This window comes from Amblyraja radiata, chromosome 8, assembly GCF_010909765.2.
Source record: "Amblyraja radiata isolate CabotCenter1 chromosome 8, sAmbRad1.1.pri, whole genome shotgun sequence".
NCBI classification, from domain to species: Eukaryota; Metazoa; Chordata; class Chondrichthyes; order Rajiformes; family Rajidae; genus Amblyraja; species Amblyraja radiata.
The window spans coordinates 72,290,547-72,317,645 of record NC_045963.1 but is presented as its reverse complement, the minus strand read 5'-3'; the positions used below and the strand labels follow the sequence as shown (position 1 = coordinate 72,317,645).

The 27,099-nt window shown below is 40.2% G+C and overlaps 1 protein-coding gene across 2 annotated transcripts in view; it reads left to right on the top strand.

The window, feature by feature from the left end:
- The window catches only part of gpcpd1 (glycerophosphocholine phosphodiesterase 1), a 33,578-nt gene extending 15,980 nt beyond the window's left edge, over nt 1–17,598 (top strand). For both annotated transcript variants that reach the window (XM_033026218.1, XM_033026217.1), the window contains 11 exons: nt 248–377; nt 1,806–1,860; nt 6,049–6,141; nt 7,790–7,867; nt 9,032–9,071; nt 10,195–10,253; nt 10,597–10,662; nt 12,679–12,815; nt 13,539–13,674; nt 13,770–13,930; nt 15,556–17,598. In XM_033026218.1, the coding sequence (XP_032882109.1) occupies nt 248–377; nt 1,806–1,860; nt 6,049–6,141; nt 7,790–7,867; nt 9,032–9,071; nt 10,195–10,253; nt 10,597–10,662; nt 12,679–12,815; nt 13,539–13,674; nt 13,770–13,930; nt 15,556–15,799 (1,199 nt within the window). In that variant the 3' untranslated portion in view covers nt 15,800–17,598. The remainder of the gene's footprint in view (nt 1–247; nt 378–1,805; nt 1,861–6,048; nt 6,142–7,789; nt 7,868–9,031; nt 9,072–10,194; nt 10,254–10,596; nt 10,663–12,678; nt 12,816–13,538; nt 13,675–13,769; nt 13,931–15,555) is intronic.
- The last annotated feature ends 9,501 nt before the right edge of the window (nt 17,599–27,099 follow it).

The following is a 27,099-nucleotide window of genomic DNA, read 5'->3' as shown; positions in this document are numbered from 1 at the left end:
TCGACAATTCCTTTCACTCTACAGAACCTGCTTAACCTACTGAGTTCTTCCAGCAGTTTTTATTATGGTTAAGTGAAAGATGTGTTGACATTCTATATACTAAGTCTGTTCTGCATGCTACAGGGTGAGAAAAACTGCCTTTTACCCACACGAGTCAATATTGGTGATAAGTCTGAATTAAGCATTCTTTAATAATATGCTTTGAAGTATGTAATTAATGCTTCTATCTGCCTTTATGCACAAATAGTTGACTACATCGTTATTAAGCCCATGGAAGGGTTTATTTGTGATATGTCTCCTTCACTGTCCAAGTACTGGAAACCAAGAATGCCCTTGGATGTTGGACACAGAGGTTCCGTAAACTCAACATCAGCAACGTAAGTGTTAAATTGGCAAAAATAAAATCATTTTAATCTAAATCAAATAATTTCAATCTACAGCATCAATGAGAGGTGTATAAAATTCTTCTACACTTTCTGCTGAGTTAAGTATAAAGCACGACTTATTAAATGTGCCCAGCCTGTAAATCTGCACCCAAATAACAAACCACAAAGCGCTTTCCTGTTTCTACATTTCCAATTGTGTTAGTAAATATTTGGCTCATTGTAGTGTATTTATCTCAATCTCGTGCATATTCATTCATTTAATGTAATTTTCATTGTTAGATTTGGTTTTAGCATTTATCAATGGCCTCCTTCAACACACATTAAAGCTGGTTTTAATTTAAAACCAAATTCGTTTTATTAAAATAGCTATGGGCAATGGTGGTAGATTAAGTTGTTTTATAGTGCCTACAGGTACTTGCGTCAGCTTTTCCTCTTCTGTATCAGCAAGGAATATTTTCTAGAACTTTCTATATAAGTTGGTCTTGATTTAATAATAGTCTGATTACTTTCAGTTTTTGAATATTTTATTTGATGGAAATCTGCATTTTTAAAATTTTAACTTTTTGCAAATGTGGAATTGTTTCAAAATAGAGATGCACTTTAAAATGTAATTTTTTGGTGTCCATTATTCCTCATTCTTTAAAAAAAATTAAAAGCTGCAGTTAGTACCAAACAGTTGCATGGTGGCAAATCATTGTATTATTTGCAGTACATGCCAGTTACTCCAATAGATGACTCAATGTCAGTATTGTACAAATATTCTTGCAACTGCACTCCCAATTTGTTTCAAATCTCCTATTATTTGCCCTTCATTTCCTTTCTCCTTTGTGCATTTATTCTTGATTAAAAATGTATATCTTTTCTCATCTCATTGTCTTTGTCTTTTGATCTTATTTCCATTTTCTCTGCCTTCTGATGGGATTGCATATTTACATTGTGACATATCTGCAAAGATAAATGTTATTTTCACAATTACAATGACTGCTTCAAAATGGTGATCCTCTACTTTGCCCTTCCCTATCTTGCAAGCCTACTTCACTGAGGGACTATACTCGCTGAATGTAACACCAGAGGAAGTTGACTTGCCTTTGTTAACAGGATTTCTGTCACATAAACAAAAGCCTGGTTAACTTTCCTGCACTTGTTCAAGTATTTCAAAGGGATTTAGACTTGCTTTTTGTGTTTACTGAGCAATTTTCTTTGTACTCTCTCTAACATCAAGATTTGTAGATAAAATGTGATTTTGTTTTTAAATGTCAGAACATTTATTTTCCAGTTTACAAGTACTTTTGTTCATTAATGTTGGGGAATTAAATTTGGTTATTCCAATAATAATTTATGAAATTAAGCTATACATACAGAAGCAACATATGTTATGGTTTCATAGAGCTGATTTTCTAAAACAAAATTATGTTTTAGCCTCGCAAAGGTCAGAGAAAACACAATAGCTTCCTTTAAAAATGCCGCTAGTCACGTAAGTAATAAAACATCTCTGCATGTTTCCAAGTATATATTGCCTTAAAAGGTCACACTGAGACATAGTTTCTCCCAAGAATTTAAATCTTGTTAATGTAACTATTTGTTGAATAAAATTGTTAATATGTCCAAGCCCAATATTGCCAGCTTATGATTTGCAACATTGCTTTTAAGTATACATTTTTGTTTTCATTATAGGAAAAATGCCTTGTTTTATAATAAATAGATACAATGGAATTCATATTTTCAAACTGGTGGTTAGAGCCATTTAAATTTGAAAATTAAAAAGTAATCTTTAAAAATATTACTATTAAAAGCATGTATGTAGCAATAAAAATAAGAAACATCCTGACCTTGTAAGTATCTGTATGAAGTTTTTTTTAAATGGGTCCACATCAGCTTCGCCGGCTACAGTTGGCACAAAGCCTAGGATTCAGATGCAAAGTGGTATGACTACGCAGCTCGCTTTATTGCGGAATGCCCTCCAGCACATTCCTGACCAGTACAGCTGACAGCTCTGGATAAAATGAGTAGGAAGGAACTGCAGATGCTGGTTTATACCAAAGATAGACATAAATTGCTGGAGTTATTCAGCAGGCCAGGCAGCATCTCTGGAGAAAAGGAATAGGTGATATTTTGGGTTGGAACTATTCTTCAGACTGAAAGATAGACTTGTTGGTTTTTCATTTGATTTGTATCTGCCCAAGCTGTGTACCTGGTGACAGTTTTAAGAGTCTGATCTTGGACATAAGAAGAATGTAGCTTGACTTTTGGAATTGACTGAATGTGATTAGGGCCTCGATACTGGTTATATTGACCATTTAATGCTACTTTGCTCGTGCTGTCATTGGATTTGGAGAATTTTGTAGAGACAAGCAAGCAGTAGGACAGGGAAAACTTGACTGGACACCATATGCAGTATTTGAGGTTGTGTTATGTAGATAGCGAAGACTGTTATGACGCACTGATGGCAATCGTGAATCTCATCTGCTTTCGTTGGGCGTTGGATACCATGATATGGGATTGGGACCACAGTTCAACAGTTGCTTCATGGATCGTTACTATTCATAGTCAGTGGGGTCGGGTTGGTAGAGGACTTTTCGACCTGCAAATTTTACGTGTGGGGTCCATTCTCTTGTTCACTTCAGGAACAGTTCGACAATTACTTTGAGCTCGGCCGCCAAATAAGCGGGGACCCCCTGCTGAATTTTGAGGCAAACGTGTTCAATAGTGGAGCTGAATAATTCTTAATTTTTACATTGTTCCATCCCTGTGGGATATTTGTTGAAGGTGTTTAGCTCAGTGGTGATAGATCGAGAAAGGTATTGGGATTTTGATGCAGTCTTGCTAGATGCAAATGTATACTGAGATTGGGACTTTGTAATATGGAACTCCAATAAATTTGTTCCCTAACCAAAATGGACCTTCACTTCAGGATCCTAGAAAGAGATATCCTGATGTTACTTTATTTTACTGTACCTTTTTCAACCCTTTTCCCATAACTACTTCAACCTTGCCCCCGAACGGATGAGGTGAGAACCCTAAGGTTTTCACTTCTTTGCAGAAAGTGATGTGTTGAGCTGTCCACTGCTTTGCACCTTGCCTTTTATTCCAAACGTTTGCAGATTGTGCTAAACCCTTATTCTTCTGTTGCCATCATTGCTTACTTGGAAAGCGGTCCAGGAAATGGAAGCCCAAGTTTCATTGATGAGCTCAGTGGTGAACTAAATCTGCTATCTTCCCCATCTTGGGATACTACTGGAAGTTGCTGACAGTATATGATAGGTCGGACAGCCCCTGTAGAGGGAGAAATGGCCAACATTTTCGCTTTTCTTTCATCAAAGCTGGGATTGTTAAAATGAGACGGACCTCAAGTTGGAAGAAGAGGGTCATGGTGAAAAAGAGGATGTGTAGCACAGGGAGGAGATGATGACATATTGAATAGCAGAAGTAGTGATAATGCTTCGTGAGAGTGCATGTGAGATGAATTTTACTGTTACTTCTGTTTTTCTCCATTTGGGCAGTTTTCTCTTTCCATATTTTTGTGTTTGGGAGGAAAGGTGGGGTAGAGAAGGAGATGAAGAAGACCCAATGTCTTATTACCACCTTATCTTCAACTTTATTGTGTGTTTGTGTGCAGATCTCTGGCTGCCTCCTACATATGCATTTAATCATTTGTATTCTGCCCATAACATGGAATAAACTAATGAATGATCTTGTATTACTTGCATTTTAATCTTTTTGCCCTCGATCTCTGTGGTTTTTATGATCACCTGCCAATGTCTCCCTTGTCTTGATCTATGATACTGGCCCGGCTTGGTTCAAATCTGACCAGCCTAAGGCTTCCTCTTCCCATTTTAAACCATCTACAAGGATGCAGCTGTCTCCCTACATTTCCTTCATGTAAAAGTTGCCACGGTATATCATCCAAAGCCACAGAATCAACTTTGTACCACAATCTCTTTCAAGATCTCTTCATTCCTGTCAACTGCTTGTCCCCATGTCTTGTAAAGGTTTGAGAAGACTGCAATTTGCTTTTGCCTGTTTTTGCAAAGTTTGTATGCTTATCATTTGATTCCATCTCCATTCAACTGTTTGACAGAATTAAACTGCTCTTATACCTAAAATTCCATTTGACTTGAAAGTATGCTATTCCAGTCCCCATCAAAGTAAATTTGCACCTCCAACTTTATTCAGTCTGCCTTCAGAACTTGCTCTTGGAACCTTTCATCTTCTCGTATATTTGAAGATTGAAATTGAGAATCTGCCTTGTCACTGCCATAATTTTCGATGTGCTGATTGGCCGTGTGTCAGGAACTCATCAAGCACTGGGACCTTCTAATGTCCAGAAATTAACGGGCTCGGTTTCAATTAGATATTTTTGTCAGAAAGTTTCTTCTTCTGGAAGAATTTAACTGCATTGGGTTACCTAATGTCACAGCAATTCCCTATCCGGGTGCCATCTTGTTTACTGTTGTGTTTTTACTATTGCTTAATGGCGGTCAACTGAAGGAACCCAAGTGAGAGAGAAAATGTTTTTCTCATGTTTTTGCTTTTATTCAAGTGTTCGGCCCAAGTTAGAGTTGTCAACAAATTATTGGTTTGTATCCATGATTGCATGTGCTGCTGTCATCTCATTTTGGCTCAGCTGGTTGGGCGTTTGCTTATAATCTTCAAGATTGTGGTTTCAGACCTCTCTGGGACTTGAACCATACATTTTTTAAGTGTTGCTCCATATTAAGTCCCGAGGGAGTGTTGATCTGTTGAAGTATTATCCTTCTGAACTATTAAAGTCTCGTTTAACTTTGTTTTCCAAGTTACCAGTCATTTTTCCAGTTGATCATGTGCGAGACAGCTGACGTGTTTACATGTGCCATTTCTGAAACTTTGAAAACACTCCAATTATGATTGTACTTGTCCAGGACTTCCACCTCGCATTGTTTTGTGAATGAGCTATTAACATAGTTAGTAACAAGCAGAAACTTACAAACTATAGTGATGAGAGAGAATATTAGGCAGAAAGACAGAGGAAAGGTGTAAAATACTTAGCACCAGTACAAATGTTCAAACAGTAATGTTTGTAATTGTCAGAGATGTATTCATCCGTTGTATTAGAATTGTGCAGCATTATGTATGATGAATGTAATCCATTTTAGCAGAAGTAAATCTGAAATGTTAGAAACAAGCATATAATTTGCTTATAATCTGAGCGCAGAAGGTTAAGGGGGGACTTGATAGAGGTTTTTAAAATGATGAGAGGGATAGACAGAGTTGACGTGGAAAAGCTTTTCCCACTGAGAGTAGGGAAGTTTCAAACAAGGGGACATGACTTGAGAATTAAGGGACTGAAGTTTAGGGGTAACATGAGGGGGAACTTCTTTACTCAGAGAGTGGTAGCTGTGTGGAATGAGCTTCCAGTGAAGGTGGTGGAGGCAGGTTCGTTTTTATCATTTAAAAATAAATTGGATAGTTATATGGATGGGAAAGGAATGGAGGGTTATGGTCTGAGCGCAGGTAGATGGGACTAGGGGAGATTATGTGTTCGGCACGGACTAGAAGGGTCGAGATGGCCTGTTTCCGTGCTGTAATTGTTATATGGTTATATGGTTATAATTGGTTAACTTTCTTACAAGACTCTATTGCTGTCCAATTCCTGGAAAATAAGGGGACTATTCGTTTCTTTCAGGGTGCTGGCTTTGTAGAATTCGATGTACATCTTTCAAAGGACCACGTTCCAATTGTATACCATGATCTCACCTGTTGTATATCAATGAAAAAGGTATGTAATTTTTGTTTTGCATCAATCTGAAGAAGGGACCTGACTGAAACGTTGTGCATTTCCTCCATAGATGCTGCTTGATCTGCCGAGTTACTCCAGCACTATTTATTGTTTCTTGCTCAAGATTTGAAGTCTCTGTCTCCATGTGATTCTGTTTTCATTTTTATGCTGCTTACTCATTAAGAAGATATGTTAATCAGCATTTAAAGTAAATGATCTGTACTGTGACTTTCATCCAACATGTTTACAAAGAGGCAGCCCTCGGGGTTATTTTACTTAACCTCACTTTAGCGTACAGCTGTAGCTTGAAGTTGTAGTTTAGTTTGGTTTGGAAAGAAATTAATAGGGATTGTTTTTTTAAATCACATCACTAATACTGTACAGAGCATAAATTTATGCATAGACACAAAAAGCTGGAGTAACTCAGCGGGTCAGATAGCATCTCTGGAGAAAAGGAATAGGTTATGTTTCACGTCGAGACCCTTCGTCAGACTCCTTTTCTCCAGAGATGATGTCTGACCCACTGAGTTACTCCAGCTTTTTGTGTCTAATGTTGGTTTAAACCAGCATTTGCAGTTCCTTCCTACACATAAAATGTGGCATGGTTGTTGCGGGCAGGATCAGTGTTTGTACAAGTACAGTTGAAATAGGCACCAAATTGCATGATTTATGCCCCAACTGTGAAGGAACAAGTCTGTGTTTTGTGGTGCACTATTGGTGAATCTATTGATTTTTGCTGCCATTTCTCAAAATTGAAAGCAATTTGGGGAATTCAGCATCTAGGTAGGAAATTCCATAATTTGTGGTTGGTGACTTCACTTTCTTCCACAATTTCCACAGTCAGAATATAAAGGACGTTCTTTTAGGAAGGAGATGAGGAGAAATTTCTTGTCGGAGGGTGGTGAATCTGTGGAATTCTTTGCCACAGAAGGCTGTGGAGGCTGTCAGTGGATATTTATACGGCAGAGATAGATTCTGTAGCTATTGATTAGTACGGGTGTCAGGTTATGGGGAGAAGGCAGGAGAATTAAGTTAGGAGGGGGAGATAGATCAGCCGTGATTGAATGGCGGAGTCAACTTGATGGGCCAAATGGCCTAATTGAAATCCTATTCCTTATGACAATTTGTCCAATTGAATAAGAAATCATCAAATGAATTTCAGCTATATGTGAATTAGCTCCAATACAGCCTGAAAATCTTGTGTTTTGCACAAATTTTGAGCTTTAGTCATTGCTTTATAAATATGCCAAAAGCTGACATTTGTGTATTGTCACAAGGCCATTATTTCTGCATTTTTAAGTATAAAATACTTTGAGTTTAAAAAAAAATTGGCGACACCTTGTATATAGCTGCCCCAGTGGTGCAGCGGGTAGAGCTGCTGTCTCTGGCAGTGACCCGAGTTCAATCCTGACCTTGAATGCCATCACATTCTCCCTATGACCGCGTGGGTTTCCTCTCGATGCTTCGGCATCACAAAGACTTGTGAGTTGGCCACAGTAAATTGTCCCTGGTTTTGTAGGTGAGAGTGTGGATGTGAATATGGGGTGAATACAAAATATTTAAAAGTCCTGTAAGTTAAATCGTTTTCACAATCTGTTGCATTTTGTTTAGTATACATTACATGGCTTTCCAATGTCGTTTTTTGCAGAAAATGGACAAAGAATCTTCAGAATTATTTGAAATTCCAGTAAAGGAGCTTACATTTGAACAGTTACAATTATTAAAGGTAAGAAATTATATAATTCTCTGATTACCTTTTTTTAATTTGGAGAACATTGAAAGCTGGTTTTCAGTAAAACTTTGAGCTAAGTTAACACTTGTTGCAAATGTAATAAACAAATCAAGACATGCTAAGATGGTGTAGATGGCAATAATGATATTAGGGGAATTGGTCCACAACAGCTCAAACTGTTTTCCCTCTGCAGTCATTGCTCTGCTTAATGCCCAAAGACGACATTTAGTTCAGGTCCAACACACCGATTTTCCAGCATCCTTGATTCTAGAGCCCTGTCTGATTATCCATTTTGCTGGGTCAACTGAGGTCATGTAATAATTATTCAACAATGTGCCTCTGACCCCTCCCATGCCTCTAAAGCACCATGGACTGCTGGAAACTTAAATAATTATAATAATAAAAACAAACAACTCTTCTGGGACGGAGTTATATGTCCCGAAAGAGCGCATACTCCACACGGAATGCCATCTGTGGCCATCCCGTCAACAAGTCTGGTGGTCGCAGGAATTCAAAGTGTGCTCTCGTAATTTTGTCCGGATCTGCACTCATGATCTTGTACATTTTTTCATCTAATTACACTCAGCCCCAGAAGTCTACTTTCTAGGGGGTTTAATGTGTAGGAAGGATGTGTAAGAATGGTTACATTGAAGATAGACACTAAAAGCTGGAGTAATTCAGTGGGACAGGCAGCATCTCTGGATAGAAGGAATGGGTGAAGTTTCGGGTCGAGGCCCTTCTTCACACTTAATCTGCATTACAAGTTCATCTACCTTTTTCTTTTAAAGATCTCCACTAATTTCTGTTCAAGGATTGTCGGTTTCCTTATTTCTGCTAATACATCTTGAGTAACTTTTTTAAAGGCTTGCATCCCATCCTGTCATTATTTCAAATTACACTAATCAATTTGAGAATTTGCTCGATAGGTAAGGCTATTTTTTTCTAAACCAAGATCTGCAGTTCTTTGTGTCTCCTTTAGTTTTAGTGTTTGAACTTATCCTTGTAGATGGTAAGCTCTTGTTAGCAAAGATGCACGTTTATTATGTTGTAAAAGAGAGGTTATGTGTTACAGAAGTTTGAAGCATGTTCACAACAATGAACTGGTGAGCTTGTACTATTACGTAAGTGGCACAATCACATGCTAATTTTATCTTTCAGTTGGCTCATGTGGCTGCTTTGAAGGTGAATGATGATAAAGGTACATATAGTGTTATAATGTTTCAAAGATTCCACATGGCATTGATTTTATAGTTTTAGAATTGTAATTTGAAATCCTTGCTGAACTGTCATGCTAATTGGTCTCCCAAATTATGACCTAGACATTTTTTTTTCCATGGAATCAAATAGATTTTTAAATTGTATAATTTTTTTGACATGCAGTATTTCTAGTGCAATAACAGATATTTTTTTTAATCTGTGATTGCTTTGAATTTTTTGTTTTGAACACCTCTTGCTTTAAATTGCTTCAAAAGTCATTTACCAGGGTAAATTGCTTACAATTGGAAAAGCAAATGCAGTTTGAAACGCTCTGTTCCTGCATCCTTGCGACCTGACCGGTGCCAGAATACAGTACTCGGCATGCAATACTGCAAATGCGACCCGACTCCAAATCCTCTAAAGCTGCATCATGACTATCTGACTTTTCTATTCAATGTCCTGATGATTGAAAACGTAGACCACTCACTTCTGACTTCTCTGGTCAGAGGATCAGAAATTCTATCAATCACAGAAAGAAAGAATCAATTGTTTAGTTCAGAGACACAGCGTGAAAACTAATCATTCGGCCCACTGAATTTGGGTGACCAACAAGCTCCTGTACACTAGTTCTATCCTACACACCAGGGCCAATTTAGAGAAGCTAATTAGTCTACAGACTAGCATGTCTTTGGAATGTGGGAGGAAACTACAGCTCCCAGAGAAAACCCAAGCGGTCACAGGAAGAACGTACAAACTGTCCAGACAGCATTCATAGTTACGATCGAACCTGGGTCGATGGTGCTGTAAGGTAGCAACTACTGTTGCGCCACTGTGCTGCCTGCGCTATGCAATTATTTTCTTTTACATTTTCCTTTTACACAAAGCATCTAAAATTTCATTGAATTTGCCATTCAATCTTTTTGGCAAGTAAAGTTTGAAAGTAGTCTGCTTAAAAATTGTCAAATCAATAACTCGATTTGTTTCTGAAATGCTTTAAATAAATGCATTAGAATAGATAACCTTTGGTGTAAGCAGTGCTGAGTTTAACCGTGATTTTGTAGGAAGACATTTAATTTCTCATTTCAATATTCACGTCTGAGTTTCCTGAACTTTTAATTCCTTAGAAAATTTGGATGACGAAAATGATGTTTCAGAAAACCAGCCATTTCCTTCCTTGCAGCAGGTATGTCATTTAAAGAACTTCATTTAAATTGGTTAGAATTTCAACAGATAATTTTGACAATCATTTCTGTATCCTTAAATGTGAGACTGCTTAAATTGTCTAAATCTTCATCAATGCAGTGAAATAAAAATGGGATTCACTGTCTATGGTGGTCTCCAGTAGTACTTTCTCACAGTTTAATTATTTATAATTGATCTGGGTCAATGAAAAGTAGCCTTTTTAAAAAGTTTCGAGACTTGTGTACTTGTTTAATTATTTTACAAGTTATTCATATTTAGTTTTTAAAACTTACTTACATTTTTGTGAATTTTCACACAAATTTAAAGATATAATTTCTTCTTAGGTTTTATTATGTGTGCCTGAGAATATTGGATACAACATTGAAATTAAATGGCCCTATCAACATAAGGTAAGTAGACAAAATGTGTCAGAAGGAACTGCAGATGTTGGTTTAAACCAAAGAGAGACAAAAAGCTGGAGTGACTAAGTGGGACAGGCAGCATCTCTGGAGAGGAAATGGGTGACGTTTCGGGTCGTGACCGAATGGTCGCGACCCGAAACTTCATCGATTCTCTCTCTCTCTCTCTCTCTCTCTCTCTCTCTCTCCAGAGATGCTGCCTGTCCCCGCTGAGTTACTCCAGCTTTGTGTGTCTATCTTCAACAAAAAGCAAGTAATGTATTCTCTATATTCAGCATTGGGTGGTTGACTTTAATGGTTTATTAAAAAAAATATGGTCAATGCATGTATTAAGTAGGCTTGTTTATAGTGACAACATCATAAAGAGATGAAGGACTATCTTTGACAAGGATCGTCTTCAAGTCATTTACTGGGGTAAATTGCAACCATTGCAGGTTATTAGACCAGTACTTATTATTTGTTTTTCTTGGGGAGCAGATGTTAATGCACTTGACGACAATTGTTTAATTTTGTAATTGCATTGTAAACTTTTATGACATGATTTGTGGCATAATATAGTCCTAAAATTATTGCATTCCATTTAGTAATTCCGTTTGCTTTTGTAGAATGACAGGATTGAAATCTTTTGTAATGGGGACATGGTTTTAGAAGCAGAAAACAGCAATGGTCACAATGTAGTCTGATGTTTAATGAATGTAATGTTTAGTTTAGTTTTGAGATCTAGCCAGAAACTGTCCCTTCAGCCCAGAGTTCTTGCCGACCATCAATCACCTGTTCACACTAATTCTATGTTATCCCACTTTGCATCCCTTCCTTACACATTCGGGGCAATTTTCAGAAACCAATTAAACTACAACCTTTGTGTTGGATATCTTCAGATAATGTTTCAGTTTTCATTAAGCATTGAGGGGGGTGACTCGCACTTTGTTCCAGTTGTTTGATTCATTAGATGAATGGATTTTTCAAAATTTAAAGCAAGGGGAAAAACGTGTTACTGGATGCATAATTTTTTCTAACTAATTGCTGAGTTAGCAGTACTGCTGTCTATCTTGAAGTTCAGTACTCGAGCTTGATCCACAAATAGAGCAGGTATAGCAGCAATTCATCCTAATAACAGAAGTGTACAGTATTGTTGAAGTTGCTTATTTCAAATGAGATGGTAATGAAAACATTTTTAAAGAACAAGTGATCCTCCGGGGATCCAATTTCCCTCCGGGGATGAATAAAGTTTTACCGTATCGTATCACACCAATATTCTTGTATCGTTAGATTAAAATATTCTACTTGTTAGCCCTGCAGGAATATTTTTTTAAATTATGGATAGGACCGGTTTGGAGGGATTTGGGCCAAATGCAGGCAGGTGGGACTAGTGTAGCTGGGACATGATGGCCGGTGTGTGCAAGTTGGGCCGAAAGGCCTGTTTCCATGCTCTATCACTCTGACTCTGTTAATCCAAACAAATGCAACTGGTATGGTACAGTTCTTAAGCAATATTAATAGGCCATGAGGATAACTGATGTGGGCATCAACTATTCCAGCAGAAGAGAAGGTGCGAGGCATTGACAAAGTAGTGTAATGCCATTTGTAAGGTAGTAGAAGGGTAGAGTTATGTTCAGTGCCCTCCATTTAAACACACCTGAGCAATTACAAACACCTGTGAAGCCATGTGCCCCAATATTATGGTGCCTGAAATGGGAGGAACAATGTATAAACACTGCTGTAATTTCTACATGGTGAACCCAAAATGTATAAAAATTGCCTTTATTAAAATCTGACAGTGTGCACTTTAACCACATATGATTTTTTTTTCTTTTTTTTTTTCTATTACAAATCTCAAATTGTGGAGTACAGAGGCAAATAAATAAATGATGGGTCCTTGTCCCAAACATTATGGGGGGGGGGGGGCACTAGATGTTTCAGATTACACTTTTTGCACTGCTAATCTGATGTTTATTTGTTGCGACTGTCTACAGAAATTCACTGCTGTTTATTTTCTCCTGTTGACAGGATGGTGTGTGGGAGGACAACTTGCCAACATATATGGATATGAATAAAGCCATTGATATAATCTTAAAATGTACTTTGGAAAATGCTTCTAATCGAAGAATAGTGTTCTCCTCATTCGTTGCTGATGTCTGCTCTATGTAAGTTTTAATTTAATATATTTTAAATGAATTTATATCTGCATGCCTCTTTGTATTGCGTTTTTAAATTATTATTTTCACTCATTGGTTTGGCATTCCTACCTGTAGTTGGCCTAATCCAACATAACTAATTAATCAAACAGCGAGTGAGGAAATCCTTATTGTAACGCTATATAGTCCATAAGCATTCTCACTAAGGCTCTATACAATTGCTGGAACATTTCCTTACACCTGCTTTGATTGGTATGTTGTGATAGATTTGGTCTCCTTGCCTAAGAAAGGATGTATTTGTCATATTTTTGCTTTTTCTCTATGCAGTTCTAATAAATGAATTCTGATCATTGTAGATTTGTTACATCAGTGAAACAAGTTTAAACACTTAAATTGTCATTAATGCAAGTCATAAACTCCCTCCCAAGCAGTATTGGCGTATACCTATGCCTCAAAGACTAAAAATGTTCAAGATGATGGCTCGCCATCACCTTCCCTTGGGTAATTACATGCTGACTCGGCCTGTGAACTCCATATCCCTTGAATTATTATTTTTAAACTTCTACCTTCAATAGCAACTACAAAACAAGAGAAGCATGTATTGTGTGCCCATGTGGTGACTCGAGCCTAGATATTTGATCTCTAATAAGTTACGGTGGCAGTAAAACCTACATTTATCCATGTATGGCAAAAAAGACAAAGCTGTTTCTAAATGTTTTGCTTTTTTATTAGGATCAGGCAGAAGCAAAACAAGTATCCAGTTCTTTTCTTGACCCAAGGCTGTACTAATAGCTATCCAGAGTTTATGGATCTCCGCTGTCGAACCACGCCAATTGCAATGAGTTTTGCACAGTCAGAAAACCTTCTGGTAAGTACTACTCGGGTACATTTCCATGAGCAATGCGAGAGTAATAATTTTAGTACTTTCCAATTCATTTAATTTTCTCTCTTTCCTGTTAATAGGGAGTCAATGTTCATACAGAGGACTTGTTGCGAAATCCAGATTATGTTCAACAAGCTAAATCAAAAGATTTGGTCATTTTTTGCTGGGGTAATGACACCAATGAGTCAGAAAATAGGAGAATATTGAAACAGAAAGGAATTGATGGCCTAATCTATGACAGGTACAATCAACGCTGTGAAATTTGTACTAATAAGGTCATGTTGGTGGAATGTTAACATGGATGAATGCATGTAACTCATAAGAATTAATGAACATATAATGCGTACAAAATCATGAGAGGAAATGATCGGGTTAACGCACAGAGTCTCTTACCCAGAGAAGGGGAATCGAGAACCAGAGGACATAGGTTTAACGTGAGGGGGATAAAGATTTATGAGGTATCTGAGGAGTAAGATTTTACACAATGGGTGGTGGGTTTGTGAAACAAGTTGCCGGCAGAGTAGTTGAGGAAGTTAATTTCGCAAAGTCTAAGAAACGTTTAGACAGGTACATGAATATGGTGGGTTTAGAAGGATATGGCCCAAAAGCCGGCAGATGGAACTAGTTTGGTCATTGTGTACAAGTTGGGCCGAAGGGTCTGATTCCACACAGCATGACTCTTGACTATAATTATTTTATTTCAAATGCTTTGAGGATTTCAGTGGTGAGGTTGAAATATACTGCCTGTTCTAAGTCGTCTGGATAAAGTGGTGGGCCATCTCAAACAGTTAGTACTTTAATGCAACAGTGGTTTTTCTGTGCCACTTCCAGAACACTGGACTTTGAAGGCAAAACTGGAAAACCTCTTTCTTTTCCTGTCAATTTGCAGAAATGCAGCATTATGGTCAATGGTAGCATTTTCTGGAGTGCTCAATATTAAATGTCTACTGCATGGTTCTCCATCTTCGGGTTAATTTTTTTTTTCAATTTTCTGCGTCATTATTCAATAACCCTCTCAGACCGTGCAACCCTACCTGCAAATTCCACTTAATCGATGAGATTTTCGAATAATTGTTTACGGATAATGTACAGGATCCTGTTGGAGTATTTGAAAAACAGGGGACCCGTCCTTCGAGGTGTGAGGAATGGTTATCAAAAAAATTAAAATAAGAATATTCCTGTGCAAATTGCCAACTTCAATACAGTAGTGCCTATATTTGAGAAGTACATGAACCGTAGGGCAACGCAATGGGGTAGCTGACAGAGCTACTGCCTCGCAGTGCCAGAGACCTGGTTTGATCCTGACCATGGGTCAGTGTGGAATTTGCATGTTCTCCCTTTGACCGCATGGGTTTCCGCCGGGTGCTCCGGTTTCTTCCCAAAGACGGGCCGGTTTGTACGTTAATTGGACGCTGCAACATTGCACCTAATGTGTTGGGAGTGGAAGAGAGGATGTGATAACATGAAACTAGTGTGACCGGTTTATCAATGATCTGTGTGGACCAAAGGGCTTGTTTCCATGCTGTATCTCTAAAACTAGAACTAAATTGACTGAGGCAGTCTAGGCTATCATGAAGTGATGGGGATGACACGAGTAGAATTTGTTAGACAGGCTGTTATCTGTTAACGATATATATTTGGGATTAAGATAGACACAAAGTGCTGGAATAACTCACCGGGGGGACAGGCAGCATCTCTGGAGAGAAGGAAAAGGTGACGTTTTGGGTCAAGACCCTTCGCAGACACTTGGAAATGGTTGAATTTTGATCAGCTCATTTTAACTAGCTGAATCGTTCACATGCTTTTTTTTTAATACTAAATAGAAATATTTCAACATAAAGATGTAATAAATTTTGTTTTAAACAGGATCTGTGACTTTATTCTGGGGCAGACCGATTTCTTCGAAGTTGGGGAATTAGATGAACTGACGCAACAGTTGCCAGACGAAGCCTTTGTCGATTGCTCTTGTTCTGATATCAACCACTTTGCCTGCCAGTCAGTTCCAGAGAGCATCGTCAGTGGAATCTCCTATCCAAGTGAAATTAAAAGCAGTGAGCAGGAAATGTACAGTACAGAATCGGACTCTGGGCAAAGCTGCAGTTCATTTTGATCCCCTCTTCACTTTGCTTCTTCCATCTTCTGATGTTACCGATTTTTATTTTTTTTCCTTTGAAACGACATGAACAATAACCTAGATTCTTTAATTTTTCACGTCAATTTGGTTAAAAGAAACATTTGCTGCAGATATGTTTGTTTAGAGGGGGATGCTTATTATTTTGTATATATTTTGTGCCATATAAAAGTCCAGGAGGGTGAGCATTTCGGCATTGGTTCATTGGGTTAGAGTTCATATTGCAGGTTTGTATTAATGCTATTAACTTTTATTTGGGCATGGATTTCACATATGCACATGATGCTTCATTTCAGGAAGAAAACAGTTTCCGTAGAAGGTGACTGATGGAAAATGAAGTGATCTATTTTACAATTCAAGAATACATGCCTCATTATGTAATAAACACTTACTATAACATTTTTATAAAATGGATGGTAGTTACATATGATTCTTTTGACATCTGATCAAAAGATATAAAGAATTATCGTCTAGGTGTCAAATGTTAGATCGAGTTATTTTTGCAATGGCGATTCCTGATTTCCAATACTCTTGCAAACAGAAGTCTTAATGTTAAATTATTTGCTTTCAAGTGTCATGTGCTGACTATTCTCACTCACTGTACAGTAAATCGGGTATTACTTTCAATATTTTATCTCTATGTATAAATGATCTTGATCTTAATACAATGGAGGAACACAATTATGTAATCTATGGATATATCAATCGCATGATTGAAAGGATATAGTTGAAACGTCATGGAGGAAATGCCAATTGTAGCACAGACACCACAAGTTCTAGCTCTAGATGGGTACAACTGTGATTACACTCCACCAACTGATATATAGTAAATTTGCTTTTTAAAAAAATTATGTTTTGGGAATTATAACAAGCATGCGACTTATGTCCATCTAAATTTAGAAATGTTATGGAATGGAATCAGAAATTGAAATTTGACGTTCCGATTTAGCATCTCTGTATTGAACTGAGATTCAGCACTCTATAATCATGTGGCCTGATGCATGTTGAATCTTGTAGTCTTGAGTATATTGTAGGACTCTTAGTGTGTATTCTACCATTGAGTTAAATTGGAATTTTGCAAATCTGATAATCTCTATATTGTGTAAATAAAAGTGGTTTTGTTTGACTTCCTGTTACAGTCAGTATGGGAAGTGAACGGAGAACAAAACTTGAGCAACTTGATCACCTCATTTGTTCCAAAAATTTGATTTGCACTTTAACTCCTTTTTACCTCTATTTTGAAATTAACTATTGTTGAGTCCTTATTTAAGTGAAGATGTCTCTGCAAATGTTTTTTAACTTGGCAGTTGTCTCTTCCTTTGTGACCCTTCAACAGAGATGGGGGTTCACTCTTTGCTTAACATTTAGGGTATTTGCAGTATTATAGTAATATATAACACAAGGATTAAGGTGCTGTTGTTCTGCAGTAATTATGATCTCCTTTGAATTGGTTTGGCATTGTCATTGTGTCAAAAGGGCTTTGCATCTCTCCAGGGTTTCAGCTGGTCAATATTGCTCATATACTGCTTTAATGTTGAATACGTTTATTTGCCAAGTATGTACACATACAAGGAATTTTAGAGACTGCATTTTGATTTAATTTGAGTGTCCATGTAACCTCTGAATTGTATTTTTCAATATCTAAGTCAACCGTTACAGTTTAAGATAACACAACTGAAATTCATAACTTGCATGTGCAAACTCGGGTAAAGAAATCTATGGCTATTGCAGAAGTCAATATTCAATCTTAAAGAAATTATAAACCTTGTTTCACCAAATATGTCTGTGATCTGGTCAATTCGACGGACTTTGGGTTGTTTTATTTTATTCAGTCTTTTACTCGTATACATGGTATGTTACTTTTGAGATATTGTGAAATCTAAATTGCCTCCATAGCAAATTAAGGTTCTTTTGCTTTGACAATAGACAATAGGTGCAGGAGTAGGCCATTCGGCCCTTCGAGCCAGCACTGCCATTCAATGTGATCATGGCAGATCATCCACAATCAGTACACCGTTCCTGCCTTCTCTCCATATCCCTTAACTCAGCTATCCCTAAGAGTTCTATCTAACTCTTTGAAAGCATCCAGCGACCCAGCCTCCCCCGCCCTCTTTCAGTCCTACTCCAATCAGTCTGAAGAAGGATCCCAACTCGCCTTTGTCCATTACCTCCAAAAATGCTTCCTAACCTGGATTCCTCCAGCATTTTGATTTTTTTTCCCCTGTCCCCTATATCTCTGCCTCTGGTTTTGTGTTTAAACTCCCTCCTTATCTGACTCCCTTTTGTCTCCATTTCACCCCCCAGCCTTTCTCACTTACTCCACCTCTCTGCCGATCATCACTCATTCCCCCTCCCCCACCTTGCCAAGCTTTGTATTGCTTCTACCTTTTTTCCAGCTTCCCCCTCACCCCCATCCACTCCCGTCTGAAGAAGTCCCAACCCGAATCATCATCTATCCATTCCCTTCTGACCCGTTGAGTTCCTCCAGCACTTTGTGTTTTGCTCAAGTTTCTTGTTTAATTCTGTTGGGAATCTTAATGACTCCTATAGTCCCTTCCTAAAAGCTTACACTGCTGTCTGCAATTTTTATATGCGTCTTAAAACTTACTATCCTGATATGTGGATACTGAGGTGAGGAGGGATGGTGGTGGCTGATGGATAGATGATTGGCAAAGACCAGAGATATTCAGAACCTTGTCTTTTTTTTTTGTACGATCTGAAATGTCATGTATCCATGTTCTCCAGAGATGCTGCCTGACCAGTTGAATTACTACAGCACTGCCTTTTCTTTGTACGACCCCACCCCTCTCCCAGTCTTCCCCACCCACCACCATCAGTCCGATGAAGGGTTCTGATCTGAAATGCCAGTTTGCAAACTGACACTCTAATTTTGGCACTCTTAAATCTCTGACACTTGGCCTCCCAGCAAGCCCATCCTGCACTGCCCACTCTTTGCCCACCTCTACTAACCCAGAATAGTCAAATAAGGGCGCAGCGGTAGAGTTGCTGCCTTGCAGTGCCGGAGACCCTGCTTCGATCCCGACTACGAGTGTTCTCTGTATGGAGTTTGTACGTTCTACCCGTGACCACGTGGGTTTTCTCCGAAATCTTCAGCTTCGTCCCACACTCCAAAGATGTGCAGGTTTGTAGGTTAATTAGCTTAGTATAATTGTAAAATTGTCCCTGGTGCGTGTAGGATACTGTTAGTGTGCAGGAATCTCTGGTCAGTGCGGACTCGGTGGGCCAAAGGGGCCTGTTTCCGCACTGTATCTCGAAACTAAACCGGGCTGTGATAATCCTGAATTATAACGAGTTTTTTTTCCCCCGTGAAATAATTTGTGATGGGTAACAGTTTGGTGACCCTCAGACTATCCTTGATTGCACTTTGCTAGATTCACCTTGCACTAAATGTTATACACTTATGATTGTATACCAACACACAGTACAAACAAGATCATTAAGTTTGCGGACGACACGACTGTGGTGGGACTGATAAACAACAACGACGAGTCTGCCTACAGGGATGAAGTCCAAAAACTAACTGACTGGTGTACCAAAAACAACCTGGTACTCAATCCATCAAAGACAAACGAGCTGGTCGTTGACTTCAGGAGGAAGAGGAGAGAGGAACCTGCTCCCTTATACATCAAAAGAGACATGGTGGAGAGAGTCACTGGCTTTAAGTTCCTGGGAATAAACATCTCCCAGGACCTCAAATGGCAAACGAACACCGTCACTCTCGTGAAGAAGTCACATCAGCGGCTGTATTTCCTGAGGTCTCTGCGGAGATCAAACGTCTCACAGCCGCTGCTGTTGTCCTTCTACCGATGCGCCGTGGAGAGTATCCTCTCCTATGGAATCCTGGTGTGGTTTGCTAGCTGTACTGTGGCTGAGAGGAGGGCGTTGCAGGGAATTATAAAAACTGCGCAGAACATTACAAACGCCCAACTGCCCTCCTTGGATGACATATATAGGGCCCGACGCTTGTGCCGGGCCACAAATATCAAGCAGGACACATCCCACCCTGCCAACCACCTTTTTACTCTGCTACACTCTGGGAGGCGATTCAGGACTCTGAAGGCTCGCACCAGTAGACTAAAGAATAGTTTCTACCCATGTGCGATAAAAGAGCTAAATTCCAACAGAGAATGCTGGGGAAGCAAAATGTAATTCCAAGAAAAGCCGCCAAATTCTTTTAAATTCTTTTAAAATACCTATTTTTTACTAATAAGTGTACATATGTGTTAATGGTTGTCGTGATTGTATTTTTTTTAACCGGAGGAGATGTAATGGAATTTCGTTGCACAGTATTGTGCAATGACAATAAACGTATTCATTATTATTCATTCATTATTTCATTATTCCCTTATGTTTCTGTACACTGTAAATGGATCGATTGTAATCGTGTGTTGTTTTTCTGCTGACTGGTTAGCACGCAACAAAAACTTTTCACTGTACCTCGGTACACGTGACAATAAACTAAACTAACTAAAGTTATAGGAGCAGAATTAGGCCATTCGGCCTATCAAGTCTACTCTGCCATTCAATCATGGCTGATCCATCTTTCCCCCATTCTCCTGCCTTTGCCCCATTACCCCTGGCACTCTTACTAAATAATAGATAGAATATAAAATCATCAGTTAGAGGCTGATTTACCCTCTATATTCTGAGAAGCTGCAGCAGAATCTTAAACTGACGAATTCCAGGAAAACTGGCGAGGCTCTGATCTGGAGCTGATCTGCTCTCCCAGTGCCTCTGGCTATCAGTATTCTATGATCTCACTGTTATGTAATATCATGCAGGCAGGAAAGCAGCCTCAGCCATTTGTGCAATTGTGCAATCATGCTCTCTGTTCCTTCAGATCTTAGCCCAGGCAAGTGCCTCTGGCTAAAAGTTATTAATTATCTTAATCTTCTGTCAATGGAAAAACTCGTCTATTACATTTCTTTAAAACTACTTCCAAAAATATTTAAACTAGAATGACTTAATGGGGTAAATGAAATTATTACCAAGTTGGGAAAGTATAAGATTAAGTTTGGAAAAATAAATATGTCTCCTGTTGAGAATTCGGGAGAAACTTCCAAATCCACTCCACACAAGGGCAATTTAGAGAGGCCAATTAACCTACAAATCCGCATGTCTTTGGGGTGCGGGAAGGAACCATTTGGGGCAAAGGGATCGCAGGGCAATAGAATAAGGGGAGTGCAGAAGTGGAGCTTCTGACACCTTGCTGCACGCTAAATAAAATCATGGAACAAATATTGGCTCCACAGGGAATCTGACTTGCTCCTATCCAACATTTCAAGCTGCCTTAAAAACCTTTGGGGATTAATTATGCTGCAAAGATAACCTGACAATATCTGTAGGAAAGAAGTGCAGGTGCTGGTTTAAATCGAAGGTGGACACAAAATGCTGGAGTAACTCAGTGGGACAGGCAGCGTCTCTGGAGAGAAGGAATGGGTGACGTTTCAGTCTGAAGAAGGGGCTCGACCCAAAACATTACCCATTCCTTCTCTACAGAGATGCTGCCTGTCCCACTGAGCTACTCCAGCATTTTGTATCTACTTGTCAATATCTCTGCACTGATTCAATGCTAGAGGTTCCTCCCAGACTGTTGTATTCATTGGCCTGATGGAGTTTTTTGAATTGCTTAAGGGCCTGTCCCACTTGGGCGTCATTTGCGCGTCACGTAGATGGCGAGCGAAGATTTTGTACATCCCAAAATCCGGGGCGCCGCGCGTCACTGCATCACGTGCGTGTCACAACGCATGCGGCGTGACGCGTAAATGATGTCGTGTAAATAACGCCCATGTGGGACAGGCCCTTAAAGTTCTGCAGCAGAGAAACAGATTATTCCATTCAACTGGATTTTGCTGCTGTTTACGTTCCACACAACGCTTCTCCCATTCCATCTCATTCTTTTGGAACATTCCGTATCTAAATTAATTAATTACTTTCCCTTCGAAGAAAATGAGGCCAGATCTCTCCTCCAATTCCTGTGATAGTGAATTCTACGTCATCTGAGCAAGGATATACCTCTATACATTTTTCCTCTTCGGTTTGTTAGTAATTGGTCCGCACCTTGACATATGGACATATCTCTACTTACAAATGCTCAATTATAATTTGGGTTTCTTTTCTTTTCTTGAAGCTCTTTCTTTAGTTGGGTATGAAGTGGTAATGTTTCTCCACACACTGCAAGGAATCTCCAGTTATCTATCTTTCCCAATCAAAGGCCGGGATAGAGTGGATGTGTAGAGGATGTTTCCACTAGTGGGAGAGTCTCGGACCGGAGGTCATAGCCTCAGAATTAAAGGATATTACTTTAGGAAGGAGATGGGGAATTTCTTTAGGCAGAGAGTGGCATTCATTGCCACAGAAGTCTGGAGGCTAAGTCAATGGATGTTTTTAAGGTAGAGATGGATATATTCTTGATTAAGATTCAAGAGAGTTTATTGTCATGTGCCCCTGATAGGACAATGAAATTCTTGCTTTGCTTCAGCACAACAGAACATAGTAGGCATGACTACAGAACAGATCAGTGTGTCCATATACCATTATGGTATATGGACATATTATGTCCATATATTATGATTAGTAAGGGTGCCGGGGCTTATGGAGAGAAGGCAGGAGAATAGGGTTAGGAGGGAAAGATGGATCAGCCATGATTGGATGCTGGAGTAGACTTGATGGGCTGAATGGCCTAATTCTGCTCTGAACCCTAATGAACATGAGCATCAACACCACTTCAGCTCACTATCTTTTGGCCATCCCCACCCCCATTTCTGAGTACAAATCTGCAACTTTTGCTCCTCCTCGCCTACTTGAGACTGCCCAATGTGAATAGTTGTTGATGTGTATTTCATGTTCAAGAAGCCTAGTGACTGCGGTGCAGCGGAGTTAAAAATAACTTGTTAACAGTAAACAAGCTGTTCTCAGTCAATGCGTCTGTCGTGGTGTTTCTAGGAATGGTGCACAGCATTTGAAAAGGTCAATAATTTTAATGGAGAAAGGGCATTGCTCAGGCACGAGTTAAATTTTATCCTGCCTATTCGGAGAATCTGGGAGTTGTACTGAAGGATTCCATGAAACTCAATGGGCCTCTGAAGAGCTGAAGGATCATATTTCCTGTTGCAAGCAGAAATAGCTTGCATGATTTGTAACTTGCAAATCTATGCAGCCGCATTTCCAGACTTTGTTGAGAATTCAATTACCAGTATGCCTATAGATACATCGAAAACAGTTGCCGGAGTAGGCCATTCAGCCCTTTGAGCCAGCGCTGCCATTCAATGTGATCATGGCTGATCATCCACAATCAGTACCCCGTTCCTGCCTTCTCCCCCTATCTCTTGGTTCTGTTAGCCCTAAGAGCTCCATCTAACTCTCTTTCGAATGCATCCAGTGAATTGGCCTCCACCGCCCTCTGAGGCAGAGAATTCCACAAATTCACAACTCTCTGGGTGAAAAGGTTTTTCCTCAGCTCAGTTCTAAATGGCCTACCCTTTATTCTTAAACTGTGGCCCCTGGTTCTGGACTCTCCCAACATTGAGAACATGTTTCCTGCATCTAGTGTGTCCAATCCCTTAATTTTATGTTTCTATAAGATCCCCTCTCCGAAATTCCAATGAATGCAAGCCCAGTTATTCATTCTTTCAACATATGACAGCCCCGCCATCCCAGGAATTAACTTTGTGAAACTATGCTGCACACCCTCAATAGCAAGAATGTCCTTCCTCAAATTTGGAAACCAAAACTACACACAATACTGTGGTCTCACCAGGGCCCTGTACAACTGCAGAAGAACCTCTTTGCTCCTATACTCAGATCCTCTCGTTATGAAGGCCAACATGCCATTAGTTTTCTTCACTGTCCTGCTGAACCTGCATGCTTGCTTTCAGTGACTGATATACAAGGACACCCAAGTCTCGTACTTCCCCTTTTCCTAATCTGACACCATTCAGATAATAATCTACCTTCTTGTTCCCACCAAAGTGGATAACCTCACATTTATCCACTATACTGCATCTGCCCACTCACCCAACCTATCCAAGTCACCCTGCATCCTCACAGCATCTTCTTCACAGTTCACACTGCCACCCAGCTTTGTGTCATCTGCAAACCCACGGTCTCCCATGGCTATTTGGACTACACTTCTTCCCACCTTGCTTCCTGTAAGGACTCCATCCCCTACTCCTAATTCCTCCGTCTACACTGCATCTGCACCCAGGACTATAGATGCGGCTCTCACCAGGGTCTCTTCTATACCCTGTAGCTCTGCTCTCACTCCCCATCTCCCCCCCCCCCCACTCGTTACAAGGGCAGAGTCCCCCTTGTCCTCGCCTTCCACCCTACCAGCCGTCACATACAACAGATAATCCTCCCAACATTTTCGCCACCTCCAACGGGATCCCACCACTGGCCACATCTTCCCATCTCCTCCCCCTTCAGCTTTCCACAGCGACCATTCCCTCCGTAATTCCCTGTCCAATTCGTCCCTTCCCACCCAAACCACCCCCTCTCCGGGTACTTTCCCTTGCAACCGCAGGAAATGATACACTTGTCGCTTTACCCCCCCCCCCCCCCCCCCCCCCCCCCTTGACTCCATCCAAGGACCCAAGCGGTCTTTACAGGTGAGGCAGAGGTTCACCTGCACCTCCTCCAACCTCATCTATTGCATCCGCTGTTCTAGGTGTCAGCTGCTCTACATCGGTGAGACTTAGCGTAGGGTTGGCGATCACTTCACCCAACACCTCCACTTGGTTCGCGATAATCAACCTGATCTCCCGGTGGCTCAGCACTTCAACTCTCCCTCCCATTCCGAATCCGACCTTTCTGTCCTGGGCCTCCTCCATAGCCAGGGTGAGGCCCACCGTAAATTGGAGGAGCAACACCTCATATTTTGCTTGGGTAGTTTACACCCCACCAGTATGAACATTGACTTCTCCAGGATCATCCGAGGTAGTTCAGCACTGCTCTTTTAACAAAAAAAAAGTTTAATTAACTATTTACAACAATTACACACAAAAATACAAACAAACTCACCACCATATACCAAAGCAAAAAATGTCTTAAATATCAAATAGACTTGAGTATTAAATCATAATGTTACAATCCCCATTGAGGATGACTTCCACTCCACGCAGTGCCCAACGGTCCCGGGAATCCCCAGGGCGCCCGAGGACCGCGCGTTGTCCCTCTCAAGTACCACCCGGGTACGGACGTAACCCTGGAAAAGGGGCAGGGAGCCGGTTCGGGCAGAGCCTTCTTCCGCCTGGTGCCGTGACTCGCGGATGGCCTGCTTGGCCTCTGCTCTCTGTGGTAGGATTGTGATGGGACTGAGAGCGTCAGGTAGGTTAACCTATGATGTCAGCACTGGGACTGTACTCGCTGGAGTTTAGTAAAATGTGGGTGGGGGGGGGGGAGGGAGAGGGACCTCATTTAAATATACAGAACAGTGAAAGGCTTGGGTAGAGTGCATGTGGAGAGGATATTTCCACTAATGGGCGAGTTTAGGACTAGAATTAAAGGACATTCTTTTAGGAAGGAGATGAGGAGACATTTCTTTAGTCAGAGGGTGATGAATCTGCAGAATTCTTTGCCAGAGAAGGCTGTAGAGGCCAAGTCAGTGGATATTTTTTAAGGCAGAGATAGATTCTTGATTAGTACAGGCGTTAGAGGTTATGGGGAGAAGGCAGGAGAATGGGGTTAGGAGGGAGCGATGGATCAGCCATGATTGAATGACGGAGTAGACTTGATGAGCTGAATGGCTTAATTCCACTCCTATTCCTTACCACGATTCAGTTGCCCGGTTAGATGATGCAAGCTGGAGAAATTAAACTTGGAGATAGACACAAAGTGCTGCAGTAACTCGGCGGGTCAGGCAGCATACTGGAGAATATGGTAAGATGACATTTTAGGTCGGAATGCTTCTTCAGACCAATAAAACTCAACTTTTTGTTCTAAATGAAAGAACTCCAATGTATTTTCGAGAACTTGCATGTGCTCTAATCAAGACATTTGGGCAGGTATTTGCATAGGAAAGATTCTGAGAGATTTTGGTCAAATGCATTCAAAAGGAGTAGCTCAGGAAGTTACTTTGGAAAGTTTCATGGAGTTGTGCAAGGCAAGTTGTTTTACATGGGGGGGGTGTTGAGGCCTGGAACGCATTGCCTGGCGTGGTAGTGGAGGCAGATACAATGTGGTGTTTAAGAGACAATTATATAGGCACATGGTAATGCAGGAAATAGAGGGATATGGATCATATGCAGCTGGATGAGATCAGTTTTACTTGGCATCGTGTTCAGCACCAACATTGTGGGCCATAGGGCCTGTTTCTGTGCTCTGCTGTTCTTTGTCTATGTACTGTAGATGCTGGAATCTTGAGCAAAACACAAAAGTGCTGGAAGAACTCTGGGTTAGGCAGCATCCATGGATGAAATGGACAGGTGATGTTTCGAGTCGGGAACCTTCTTCAGACTGTTGGCTTCAGGACCTATTTCTGTCCCGGGGCCAAACTATACTATATATCTCTCTAATGTATAGTGTATTCTCTGACCTGCTGAGTTACACCAGGACTAGGGGTTTATTGAGAGTTGGAGAATAGGTCTCTTGTTTTTTAGTGATGTTCATGACCCTGCACCTTTGGGTGAAATAAACACATGGATCTACTATTTCCAGGGCTGAATGTTTCCATTATAAGCCTGGTTTATTTAACTGTGGATACAAGGACCTGCAGATGCTGGTTTACAAAAGTAGACACAAGGTGCTGGAGTAACTCAGCAGTTTTAGACAGCATGTCTTGGGGAACATGGGTAGGTGACATTTCGATTCGGGACCTTTCTTCAGATTGGACAAGGGTTCCGACCTGAAATGCCACCTAGCCATGTTCCCCAGAGATATTGTCTGACCCGCTGAGTTACTCCAGCACTTTGTGTGTGGTTTATTAAGTGTTGGGGAATAGGTGTTCCTGTTTTTTTTTTAGTTTAAGAAGGAACTGCAGATGCTGGAAAAATCAAAGGTAGACAAAAATGTTGGAGAAACTCAGCGGGTGAGGCAGCATCTATGGAGCGAATGAATATGTGATGTTTCGGTTCGAGACCCTTCTTCTGAACCTATTCCTTCGCTCCATAGATGCTGCCTAACCTGCTGAGTTTCTCCAGTATTTTTGTCTACCTCCCTGTTTTTTAGTGGTATTTTACAAATTTGACTATCATCTGTTTTGGAAATAACCCTCAAGGTATTCTGCATCAGTCTGAAGACGTGTCTCGACCCGAAACGTC